Raw genomic sequence first — 11,864 nt, 5'->3', positions numbered from 1 at the left:
TATGTTGCGCTTGAGCTATCTACTTGTATACTAGCAGATCAAGGGCACATATGATACTTAGACTCCTGTCTTAATACTGATATTGGACTCCTGTCTTGATACTGTCTTAATACTGGGCATATTCTTAGCATACATATAATGCTTGAACTGTACCAAGACTAAGTATCCTTGAGTCCTGTTGAAAGAATCCAAAATAATCTTAAGTTATTTGCTAAACAGGATACAAAATAAACTTGCATCTTGCATGTGCAGGATTTAATTGATTGCTGGTTTAGGAAGGATTCTAGTTTCCTTATCTCTAGCTCTGATCAAGGTGTCCTAATTTACTTCGGACAAGGTTATGATCATGAACATACGGGAAAAAAGAAACTACGAACAAGGACGAGGTATGTTAAGCTTAATAGAATATTTATTTTTATATTTTAAAAATATTTTTGGAAAGAATTAATTTTTATTTATTTAAATTAATATTATTTTAACTTTTTTAAATAATTTTAATATGATAATATTAAAAATTAATTATTTTAATATATTTTAAAATATAAAACACTTTTAAAAAATAATCATGGACTCAATCTCCAACCTTCAACTATCTTAAACGGCAACAGTGGCGCAAGCATTTTCAAACTAGCGCTCTTACCAGCTAATATTTAAATTAAAACTTTACTGCAAGGGTGATATTGTAAATTTAAAACTCGGGTGGTGGCGGTGGATCAGTGGTTGACATGAAGTTTGCGCCTGCTTCTTCCCTTTTCTCATCCAAAGTGAAAAGACCAAAAAGCCGCTTGGCAAAACTGTTTTACGAAATCGAAGCACACGCGTACGGCTGAGATAAATTTAACCGTGAATGCAGATGTAGCCCATTTCTAATTCCCTTTCACGGGAAAAAATCGAGTGCTACTCAGACACAAACACCAAAAACTCCCCTCCCCCTCCACTCGATAAATAAATTTTACTACTACGATTATTATTTTTTTCAATTTTCATCGCCGATTAATTCAGCGGACCGCAAGTCAACGTTCCGGTCAGATTGCCGACCATCGTAAAATTTTAAGGTTGTCAAAAACTTCAATCTCGCTTTTTTTAGGGTTTGGTTATCTTATTTAATTGGGGTTTTCATATCTGTGACTGAGAACTTGAAGCGACTTTTTTTGTCATTTTTATTTTATTTTATGCTAAAAGGTTGAAGATGATCGGTTGAGGAAAGAAGAGTAAAAATTCGGAGAGGCACAGGAAAATGGTATGTATAGTAATTCTGGTGTATTACTCCCCACTCGCATAAAAATGGGGCCCTTTAGTAGTTATCATCGTGATGCTTCGAGTAGAGGAACATGAAAGTGGAACTACTGAATAGTTTTCCTGTATTTGTAAATGAATTGTTAGCATGCATGCATGCAATGCTAGTAGTAGTGCTTATCTGTGTAAAGATTTTGTGTTTTTTATCAACTGCAATTTTATCGAGTTTAGAGTATAGAGGTTTGCATACATGTGTTGCTTTATCAGATCAATTGCTTGCTTGATGATGCTCCAAATAGAAACAAATGAGTTGCTAAATTTGCTCTTCCCCTAGAGTTATTTGTTGTCATTGCTGTCACCCTGTCTTCCACTTTGTGAAAAAAAATTAAATTGTTGATGATTTCATGTTTCTCAGGATTAAATTTTATTTATTTATTTTTTTGTAAATTTTTTCAAGGGACAAAATTCCCGAATTGTGTGTGGAGTTTTATGGTTGTTAGTCAAAGACAATGATATGGATACTCTTGAGAGTTGTAAAGATATGTTGGGATAATATTTTGGTGCTGTATGAATTTCTTTTCCTCTTAGAATAATTGTCCCATTGTGGATTTACCAGAACAAGGGATTTTGGATGTCAAAGGGTACAGATGGAGATCCAGCATTTGAGAATCCTCCCAGGCTTGAGTCGAAACGATCTCATCAGTGGTTTATAGATGATACTGAGCCTGAGTTGTTCCCTAACAAGAAGCAAGCAGTGCAAACTCCAAACAGCACCACAACTTCTGGAATTCCCGGTGCAAATTCTCCTTCTTGGCATAACACCTCTGGTTTTCAGTCTGTCCCAAACCAATTCATTCATCGTTTATTTGGGGCTGAAACTGCAAGATCTGTCAATTTTGCTGAAAGGAATTTATATCCTGCTGGAACAGTTGAATCAAATGCATCTGAAGCCTGCCTTAACTACGGTGGTATTAGAAAAGTCAAAATAAATCAGGTTAAGGACTTTGACAGTGGCGTGCATGCTCCAAAGGGACATGGTTTCACAATTGAAAGTGACAGTAACAATTCTACAGTTCAGGCCTTCCATAGGGAAAGCCAAAGTAGCTTTATATCAACGGGACATGCATTTGATAAAGAAGATAGCAGTGTCACAATGATGGGTCACACCTACAATGGAGAAGATGTCCATGTTGGTCCAACAAGTTCCACTTACATCAAAGTTGATGATAGTGCTATTCCAATAAGCGATGCATATAGCAAGGAAGACACCAATTTATTATCTTTTGGGGGATTTGATGATGCACATGATATTATACCTGTTGATAGGCCACTCAGCAGCTATGACCACACTTATGATCAATCTTCTGTTCAAACACGAGAAGCGGTTGATGAAAAGGAGCTGAGGGCTACAACTGCCAAGGCAGTTGCGAGCAATACGAAGGTGACTAAATCCAAAACTGAACCTGTTTCCAAGAACAGACCAGAGTTGAAAACTACCAGAAAAGAAGCTCCAAACAGCTTTCCTTCAAATGTCAGAAGTTTGATATCAACTGGTATGCTTGATGGGGTCCCTGTAAAGTATGTTTCCTTGTCACGCGAGGTAAATCTTTTTTAAATTTGGCCCCTTCTCCTGATAAAGAAACTGCTCCATTATTTTCTGTTGTATTTTCAATCTAGTGACCTTGTTGTACTCTGCATTGAACAAGGAGCTTCGTGGCATTATAAAAGGTTCTGGCTATCTTTGTGGGTGCCAATCATGTGATTATTCCAAGGTAAGCTTCTTATTGGCTATATTCTTTGCCTGGATGAATTTATTCAAACACCGCTGATCTGCTTTATAATTTGGGTGTAAGGTGCTCAATGCTTATGAGTTTGAACGACATGCTGGTTGCAATACAAAACACCCGAACAATCATATATATTTTGAAAATGGAAAAACTATCTATCAGATAGTACAAGAATTAAGGAGCACTCCTGAGAGCATGTTATTTGACGTGATTCAAACTGTTTTTGGCGCACCTATTAATCAGAAATCCTTCCGCATCTGGAAAGGTATGGGGTATATTTGTTTGACTCTTTGCCTTTTATATGTTTAGAATTCTTTAAAGACTTGAACACTCTTACTTATTGTACATACAAGCACGCTTGTAAAATATGATTATCCATTTATTTATGGTGTTTCTGAGGAACTTTTGAGGCCGTCATCCCCTACTAGATATTTGCATGAAACAACTTTCTCAATCTATCTCTTGATTGCAAGTGCAAAGCTTCTAGCATTGCTGTAGCTGAGAACCAGGACCCATGGTGCAAAGTGCAACCACACTTTTGCTTGTGGAATTTTAGTTCTCACTCTGTTTTCTTAGAAATAGAAGGTTGGAGAGGAAAAACCTTTGAGGCATTTTGCATTCAATAATTTTGCCAACACTTGCATTCTAACTCCCTTCTATTTTCACCTGTCCTGCTTTTCCTCAGAATCGTTCCAAGCTGCAACTCGTGAGCTTCAGCGTATCTATGGGAAGGAAGAACTAAATCTGTAAAGCATTATTTTGCTTGAAGTGTAAAATAGAACAGCCTTTTTCTTTGCATTGAAACTAGCATGACTGTAGAGAATTATGCAGAAAAGAATGCCTTGCAGAGAAAGTTCACGCGATGCTTTCTGTTAATATGATGGAGAGCTAATTCATATAAAACTTGGTATGATGATTATGAATCAGTGAGACGGGGTGCTCGTGTACAGTGATTGAGAAACCAAATGAAGGTGAGACATGTTTTAATATAATTAGTTCTCATTTATTCAGGAAGATAGTATTTTTTTCCAGTGTATTCCTATAAAGTGATTTTTTTTTTAATATTTAACAATATCATAAAAAATAAATTGAAAAACTAAGCTGGACATGTATATATATATAGAAAGGGACAAACTGACAAATAAAAAATGCTGAAGAAGGATGAAATTGAAAAAACAAAATTTTCAATTTAATAAAACTGAGAAGCAACTTGAAGCTTTTCCAACAGCCAACAACTCGCGTTGCGTTTCCTTACTGCTGCCAGTAGCTGATCAAGTTTACCACGGTGCTGGACTCCAATTTCTACATTTCTCAGATAAGATTTCTCCCGAGTGTTTCTTTTTCAAGCAATCAAGACTGACGTTAATCCCGGGTCTTCTGTTGTTGCCCGAGTGTTTCTTTTTCAAGCAATCAAGATGACGTTAATCCCTGGTCTTCTTTTGTTGATGGTATTATTAGTATTATTATTATTATCTAGAATTAAGTTTCTGGAGCCTTCACCCTTCTGGGTCTTATGACAACGCAAGAAACCCAAACGGGCACCAGATCCTTCTTGAACGCATATGCTGGAATCCATTCGCAATTGTATTTTTACATCATTAACAAACTAACCAAAGCGACTACAAATTTGATGCGAGGAAGAAAAGCGCACAAAAAAGAGAGAAGAAAAGGTGAGAAAAACGAAGAAGAAAAGCATTGCCACACGAGAACCACAAATAATATTCTATAATGATAAACTGCAATATCATACGCTAAAACAAGATTGAAAAGAATGGCCATAAGATGAATGACAAGCCCCCCTTCTCCGTCATCAGAATTAGTCCTCGTCCTTCTCTTTCCCTTTTCTTTTTCAACAGAAGTGTCACCGGTAATTCATGCTCCCACTAGGAAATCACTTGAGTTTAAGAACCACAGCAAGAAGATTTCTGGGCAGCTTGACCACCTCCGCCTGCCTGGTCTGTTGGAGTGATCTTCAACGTAGTAGGCTGCAATACACAACCCAAGCAAAATGCTCAAACACTTAAAGAGCGTTCTCACAAAGACGTTCCTCACTCTTTTCAACTTCAAAATAGTAGTTCATAAAATTCAAATACCTCAGCCCTTGTGTCGGTGTCAGCAAGCCTTTGCTTTATATCCCTTGCTATTGAAAAGAAAACTTGCTCCACGTTTAGATTTGTCTTTGCACTCTGTAATACACATATTTTTCAATAAATACCAACGCTAGTTCAATTAGCTTCAAGTTCTGCAAGTTTTACTTACAGTTTCAAAGAATTTGATCCCATATTCATCAGCAAGTGCTTGGCCCTTGGATGTTGGCACAGCCTAAAAGAAAAGAAATAATAAGGATTATGAATCACAAAGTGATTCACATTCTGAAGAGCATCCATGCCCAAGTGAGGGAAACAGAAAGATGAATTGCTAGAACTATGAAGTATAAACTACGGCAATTTAATTTTTTTCCTGTCATGGATATGCCCAGTGAAAAAAAAAAATTCTCATTGTGCTAAAATCTATGGATCAATAAACAGCCCTGCTAGTGGAACTAAGATATAATCAAGCAAGCAGGACTTGTGAAATGGCAATCAAAAGCAATTTCACAAATGGTATTAGTTGATTAAGGAACTGCCTAACATACCCGTTTGCTTTCATCCATGTCAGCCTTGTTCCCTACCAATATCTTGTTAACATTATCAGAAGCATGTTGCTCGATGTTGCGAATCCAATTCCTAATGTCTGAAAATGGTGATAAAGCCTGGTTAATGAGAACACAGTTGAAAACGGAAAAGGTGAAATATGAAAGGAAACAGTTTGGTAAAATAAAAAATCAAAGCAGCCTCCCTACTAATACAGTGTCACAAAAAAAATAGCCAACACGTGTGAGAAGGTGGTAGTAGAGATGTAGGGAAATCCAAACAACACATTCAGAGAAGCAAGATTTGTTCCACATAAAATCTACTAAGTGAATTAGCAATCTGAAGATTTGATCAATTGAGAACATAAAAAACTTACTGTTGAAAGATGATTCATCGGTGACATCATACACCAGCAAAATACCCATAGCTCCACGATAGTAAGCTGAAATGGAATAAGTTTCCAGACTTCACAAATACTGTCTCCCTTTGCATCACTGAAATATCAGTATCTAAAATAAATAAATAAAACATACCAGTTGTGATTGTTCGAAACCGCTCCTGACCAGCTGTATCCCAAATTTGAAGCTTAATCCTTTTGCCATCAAGCTCAATGGTTCTTATCTTAAAGTCAATACTGCATGATGGAGAATAAACTTGGGGAAGTCAGAGAATTTCTTCAAGATAGAGAAACCACATAATGCAGTTGAAGTCCAAAACGCAAGGAATACACACCCAATGGTGGTGATAAAACTAGTAGTGAAGGAACCATCAGAGAAACGCAAAAGAAGGCAACTCTTGCCCACACCTGTGACGGCAAACAACAACAAAAAAAATCAAATCTCAAGCACAATATTAGTTGCAGAATAAATTTAAACTTTAGCAGTTATGCAAATCTAGTGAAGGATGTAACATTTCCCACCCACCCACCCAAAAAGAAAAAAGAAAAAAGGCAAGCATAATGACATCAATTAAAACACAAGAATAAAGAAACATGGGATAAAGCAGGCAACATGTTTAGATCTATATCCTTTCTTCGGATGTTTATGGGAAGGGGAGGTAGACAAAGAGCTTAACTGCCGACAATCTATTTAGGCAGCAAGCATGTTCTCTCCCTCCTACTACATAGTACCGAATCCTGACAGATACAAAATCACAGTGACAAAAAACTCTACATAGTACCGAATCCTGACAGATACAACATCACAGTGACAAAAAACTAAAAAATCTAAAAATCAGCAAATTCATGTCAGATTGAATGTTGCTGCCTCTCCTCTATCAGGGATTCCAATTTAAATGGGAAAAACTAAAAAATCTGCCACACAACAGGTCAACTTTGCATCAAGTGAAAGCATACATTAGGAAATTGAAAAGGAAAAAAAAAACAGAAAAGAAAACTAAGAGAAATGGGTTGCAGGGATTGAAACCATAAGATCCTTAGAAAAGAAAACAAGAAGATAAAAGAGCCATACCGCTATCGCCGATCAAGAGAAGCTTAATGAGATAATCATAATCGGCTCGAGCTCTAGCGGGAGGAGCAGCCATCTCTGCACAACAAAAAGAAAAAGAAAAAAGAAGAATCAGTAGGTACCAAATCAATAAACAAAAAGGAATGAGAGTAGATCAAAAGCATTTGAAGAAAGAGAGAGGGGGAAGGAACCTTTGAGATCAGGATTCTTGAAAAAACAATAGAATTGAAAGAGAGAGACGGCGAAGATAGGCAGGCAGGTCTCCAAGAGGTCAGATGTGAGAGGCCATGGGGATTTCTACAAGCATACCCCTAGGAGACAAGGTGGGAGATGGAACTTTCCTCTCTTTTTCAAGCAAATACTGGGGAGAGAAGACAGCCTATTTTATGCTCTTTGTTATTATTATTATTATTTGTGAAATCGCCATTCCAATTTTCAAATTGAGAGCTCAGCTCCGCTCCGACTCCGATGGCATGGGTTTGCTTCCTACAAACATATTAATCATACTTGACCGACCCGTGGTTTGACCCGGACTCCAGTTGGATCGATTTAAAAAGAATGTCGTTTTGATTTAATTAATAGAATGATTTCTTAATAAATAAATAAAGTTGACTCGGCAAAGTTAGAATAGGTTAATCGGATAAACATCCAAATGAATGTGAAATGAAATTTGATTTATATTCATCTTTTTATATTAATGGGCTATAAGTCAACTTATGGAGCGGGGCCGGTTTAATAATTTATTTATTGCTGCAGTTAAAAGGACAGCATGCAAAGCCAGTAATAAACAGAGGCCTAACAATTAATAGCATGAGGGACTGCTATGAAACAATCAAAAGATCAGGGACTGAAGTTAAAAGACAGAACCCAGAGCCAGTAATAAATTAAATAGAGGCTCCCATGCTTCGACTACTGTATGTATATTAATTGTGATCCCCTAAACCAGGTGGTACTGCTAATTAGTGGCAATTAAGACACAAACTGCAAAGTCTCATACGAACTGAATCATTTAACTAAATCAATCATTTGACGGCAGAAAACATTTGAAAACGAGCGAGAGTTTCAGATTCCATCAGCAAGAAAACAGAACAGGACAATCTCGTAATGCAAAGCGGATAAGAGCTGTCTTGCGGGTGAGATGCGCCTGCAAAGTCATAGCCATCTCGGGTCAAAGTCGTGGTGGAAAATTACAAAGCGTCTTGCGGGTGAGATGCGCCTGCAAAGTCGTGGTGGAAAATTAAAATTTAAACTCAGCTTCAGTCCCATAGTGTCATCGCATGTGACCGCCAGCCTTCAAGACTTCTGGAAATTCGCAAATTTCAACTCAGCTGCTGGATAGTTTAAGTTGGAGTTTAATTTTTTAATTAAAATTTAATATATAATTTATGTTATTTTTTAATATATTTTTTAGATAAATATTATTATTATTTATTTATTTATTATTAAACAAATAAAAAATAATAAAATTTAAACTCGTGATTATTTAGTTATTAATATTTTAATATCATATTAAAGAATCAATTTAACTAAAAAATTTAAACTATCAAGTAAAATTTTAAAATTTATATTATTCTTTAATAAGTATTGTATTTATTTTAAATTTTTTTATTTTAAAAAATTATTAAATTAAAAATCAAGTTTAATTGATTTATTATTATTTTTAGATAAATAATATTTTTAGAGAAATATTATTTTTATTTTTTTATTTTTTATTAAACAAATAAAAAATAATAAAATTTAAACTCGTGATTATTTAGTTATTAATATTTTAATATCATATTAAAGAATCAATTTAACTAAAAAATTTAAACTATCAAGTAAAATTTTAAAATTTATATTATTTTTTAATAAGTATTATATTTTTAAAAAAAAAATTATTTTAAAAAATTATTAAATTGAAAATCAAGTTTAATTGATTTATTATTATTTTTAGATAAATAATATTTTTTAGAGAAATATTATTATTTATTTATTTATTATTAAACAAATAAAAAATAATAAAATTTAAATTCATGGTTATTTAATTATCAATATTTTAATATCATATTAAAGAATCAATTTAACTAAAAAAATTAAACTATCAAGTAAAATTTTAAAATTTATATTATTCTTTAATAAGTATTATATTTTAAATAAATTTTTTTATTTTAAAAAATTATTAAATTAAAAATCAAGTTTAATTGATTTATTATTATTTTTAGATAAATAATATTTTTAGAGAAATATTATTTTTATTTTTTTATTTTTTATTAAACAAATAAAAAATAATAAAATTTAAACTCATGATTATTTAATTATCAATATTTTAATATCATATTAAAGAATCAATTTAACTAAAAAATTTAAATTATCAAGTAAAATTTTAAAATTTATATTACTCTTTAATAAGTATTATATTTTTTTAAAATGTTTTTTATTTTAAAAAATTATTAAATTGAAAATTAAGTTTAATCTTTTTTTTGAAAAACAAATCAACCCTAATCAAGGGTTGAATTTTATAAATATAATTGTAAATTTCTTCATCTACCGAGTGCGTTAGGTCTTATAATTTTATTTTTCATTAAAAAAGGTAAACTTCTTTAAAAAATATGAAGTACCTTGCGAAATCACATTTTAATAAGCTAGGGAGTGGTACATGGAGTGTCTAATAGTCTTATTTTAGCAAGCGTCATTTGAAACATTAATATTAAATATGATTCTAGAATATATAATTATATCACCAAATATCGCTAATCTGTACTGATTAGTGTTGAATAATTTAAAATCACTTTTACGTTAAGAAATCATTTGGTAAGGAAATCCTGTTGAAAAATAAGCGCCTCTAGCATTATTTTGATTCAAAAGAAATGGTAGTTTTAATATAAAATTAAGATTTATATATAAGAAAATATAAAAACAATGATAGAAGAAAGATAAAATACATAAGTTATTTGTGTATTAGTAAACTTTAATACATATATTTTTGTATTTTTAAATGTATTCAAAGGTTTAAAAAAAAAATAAAAGAAGTTTTCTTCTATAAAAAGATATTACTTTCATATAGAGACGTATTTATTTTTGTATTTAAAAATTCTTTTGAAAAAATAATTTTTGTTTTATTTTTTTATTTTAAATTAATTTTTTATGTTTTTAGATTATTTTAATATTATAATATCAAAAATAATTTTTTAAAAAATAAAAAAAATATTTTAAAATATTTTAAAATATAAAAATATTTTTAAAAAAATCATTACAATTCAAATGAATAACTGATTTTTAAAATCTTTACTGAACACTTTTTTGGTATTTTTAATTGTTTTGTTTTAAATAAAATAATAAAAGTAGGGTATAAATAATAAAAGATAATGAGCGGTCAGAGGTACCCATGCGTAGGAATGGAAAAGACCCCACTGTCCAAATTAAAATGAGATGGCGCAGTCACTGTCAGGAGTGTAAATTGCAAAGATTCCTACTTTAGAGACATCGCATGCTTCTCATCATTAATCATAAAAAAACATATCTAAACTTAAAAGTAAAGACAATCCCTCCCCCGGCAAAGTCGAGCTTTTTCTCCCTTTAAAACATCCCAACCTCCCCTTCACTCATTCTCTTCAAAAAAACATTCATGACCTACATTTATGTAAAATTACACGTTGAAAGAAGGGTTTTCAGGATTAGAGTCTATAAGATACCTAACCTTATAAAATATATTTTAAAATCTATAAATTATCAAAAATAAAATCATAAAATATGAAAACTGGATTGAACTTAGCTAAAACAAATAATATTCTATAAAAAAAAAATTAGATCTTACATGTAATATAGAATTCGATGACAATTCATTCTTAAAATAAAAAGATGCAAGAAAAATTCTGATTATAACAAACATTAACAAGGTATAGAATCCATCTTTATTTATGTTAGAAATCGTTTTTAAAATGTTTTTATATTAAAATATATTAAAATATTTTTTATTTTTTAACATTAACCTATCAAAATAAATTAAAAATATAAAAATAAATTAATTTAAAAATAAAAACACTTTTACACAAATGATGGCCATCCGTAACGGTAAAGAAGGTGATGGTAGCAGACATCGAGACATAGGGTGAAAAATCCAATGCTATCTAAGATTCATCATCAGCTGAGCTCCTTTGGTCGTGCATCTGGAATGAGATGCTTATGATTCAAGCATGTTACTGTCTATATGGTGGTTATGTCGAAGAAAAAAAATCACTTTATTTTCTTTTTTCCTAATGTCTGAATGCTAAGTTATAATAATCCTATCTTTTTCTTTAATTATAATTTTGTAAATTCCTTTTTCCTTAATGTCCGTGTCGCACCCGACATCGCGGCGGCCTTAAAAATAATTTAAATGGAATGGAAAGAATAGATTTCTGACATCCTGTTCTTTGATGGGGAATTGTCTTTGTTTAAGGAGTCGCCACCTAGTATTATGGTTACTAGGAACCCTAACTGGTCAACAGAGATTCTATGGTTCGAGACTGGTTACGTAAAAGGGAAGATATCATCACCCCTTAAACGTCCTACCTAAGACAAGCTGCATTGCTACTCTTTATCTTTAATTGCCAATATTTTTTTTGTTGGTTTATATTATGATTGTTTGTGTGTAATATTCCTGACTCTGGCGCCAGTGAATATTCAACTACGGATATTTCCAACTCTGACGTTGGTAAATATTGCGTAGGTATCAAAGTAAATAAATTTAAATCATTAATTGCTAATATTTTTTTTTGTTTATA

At 32.3% G+C, this 11,864-nt stretch overlaps 2 protein-coding genes across 5 annotated transcripts in view; one reads left to right on the top strand and one right to left on the bottom strand.

Annotated features, from left to right (window-relative positions):
• Positions 1 to 790: 790 nt before the first annotated feature.
• LOC105107905 (DNA-binding protein) lies at positions 791 to 3,949 on the top strand. Of its 2 annotated transcripts, none has more exons than XM_011001994.1 (6): positions 791 to 1,055; positions 1,183 to 1,240; positions 1,853 to 2,836; positions 2,946 to 3,008; positions 3,090 to 3,288; positions 3,709 to 3,949. In XM_011001994.1, the coding sequence occupies exons 2-6, from the start codon at positions 1,238 to 1,240 to the stop codon at positions 3,771 to 3,773; spliced, it is 1,314 nt and encodes a 437-aa protein (XP_011000296.1). In that variant the 5' UTR covers positions 791 to 1,055; positions 1,183 to 1,237; the 3' UTR covers positions 3,774 to 3,949. The 2 variants fall into 2 exon arrangements, with proteins under 2 accessions (XP_011000296.1, XP_011000295.1); XM_011001993.1 differs by having other exon boundaries at positions 795 to 1,055; positions 2,943 to 3,008.
• Positions 3,950 to 4,573: 624 nt separating this feature from the next.
• Positions 4,574 to 11,864, bottom strand: part of LOC105107900 (Ras-related small GTP-binding family protein) — a 29,595-nt gene continuing 22,304 nt past the window's right edge. Inside the window, exons 1-9 of one of the 3 annotated variants that reach the window (XM_011001985.1) lie at positions 7,314 to 7,441; positions 7,126 to 7,200; positions 6,389 to 6,461; positions 6,190 to 6,290; positions 6,033 to 6,098; positions 5,659 to 5,756; positions 5,283 to 5,345; positions 5,117 to 5,209; positions 4,599 to 5,008 (exon numbers count right to left, since the gene is read on the bottom strand). In XM_011001985.1, coding sequence (XP_011000287.1) covers positions 4,925 to 5,008; positions 5,117 to 5,209; positions 5,283 to 5,345; positions 5,659 to 5,756; positions 6,033 to 6,098; positions 6,190 to 6,290; positions 6,389 to 6,461; positions 7,126 to 7,198 — 651 coding nt within the window. In that variant the 5' untranslated portion in view covers positions 7,199 to 7,200; positions 7,314 to 7,441 and the 3' untranslated portion in view covers positions 4,599 to 4,924. Of the gene's footprint in view, positions 5,009 to 5,116; positions 5,210 to 5,282; positions 5,346 to 5,658; positions 5,757 to 6,032; positions 6,099 to 6,189; positions 6,291 to 6,388; positions 6,462 to 7,125; positions 7,204 to 7,313; positions 7,442 to 11,864 lie in introns of those variants that run through there. The other 2 variants (XM_011001986.1, XM_011001987.1) reach the window with 2 other exon arrangements.

The sequence above is a fragment of the Populus euphratica genome, unplaced genomic scaffold (assembly GCF_000495115.2).
Source record: "Populus euphratica unplaced genomic scaffold, PopEup_1.0 scaffold175.1, whole genome shotgun sequence".
NCBI lineage: Eukaryota > Viridiplantae > Streptophyta > Magnoliopsida > Malpighiales > Salicaceae > Populus > Populus euphratica.
The sequence above is the reverse complement of the archived record's forward strand: the minus strand, read 5'-3'. Positions and strand labels throughout refer to the sequence as shown.

Coding starts and splice junctions, on each gene's coding strand:
- LOC105107905 (XM_011001993.1), top strand. Junction 3,009..3,089: donor AATCATGTGATTATTCCAAG/GTAAGCTTCTTA, acceptor TTTGGGTGTAAG/GTGCTCAATGCTTATGAGTT. Junction 3,289..3,708: donor ATCCTTCCGCATCTGGAAAG/GTATGGGGTATA, acceptor GCTTTTCCTCAG/AATCGTTCCAAGCTGCAACT.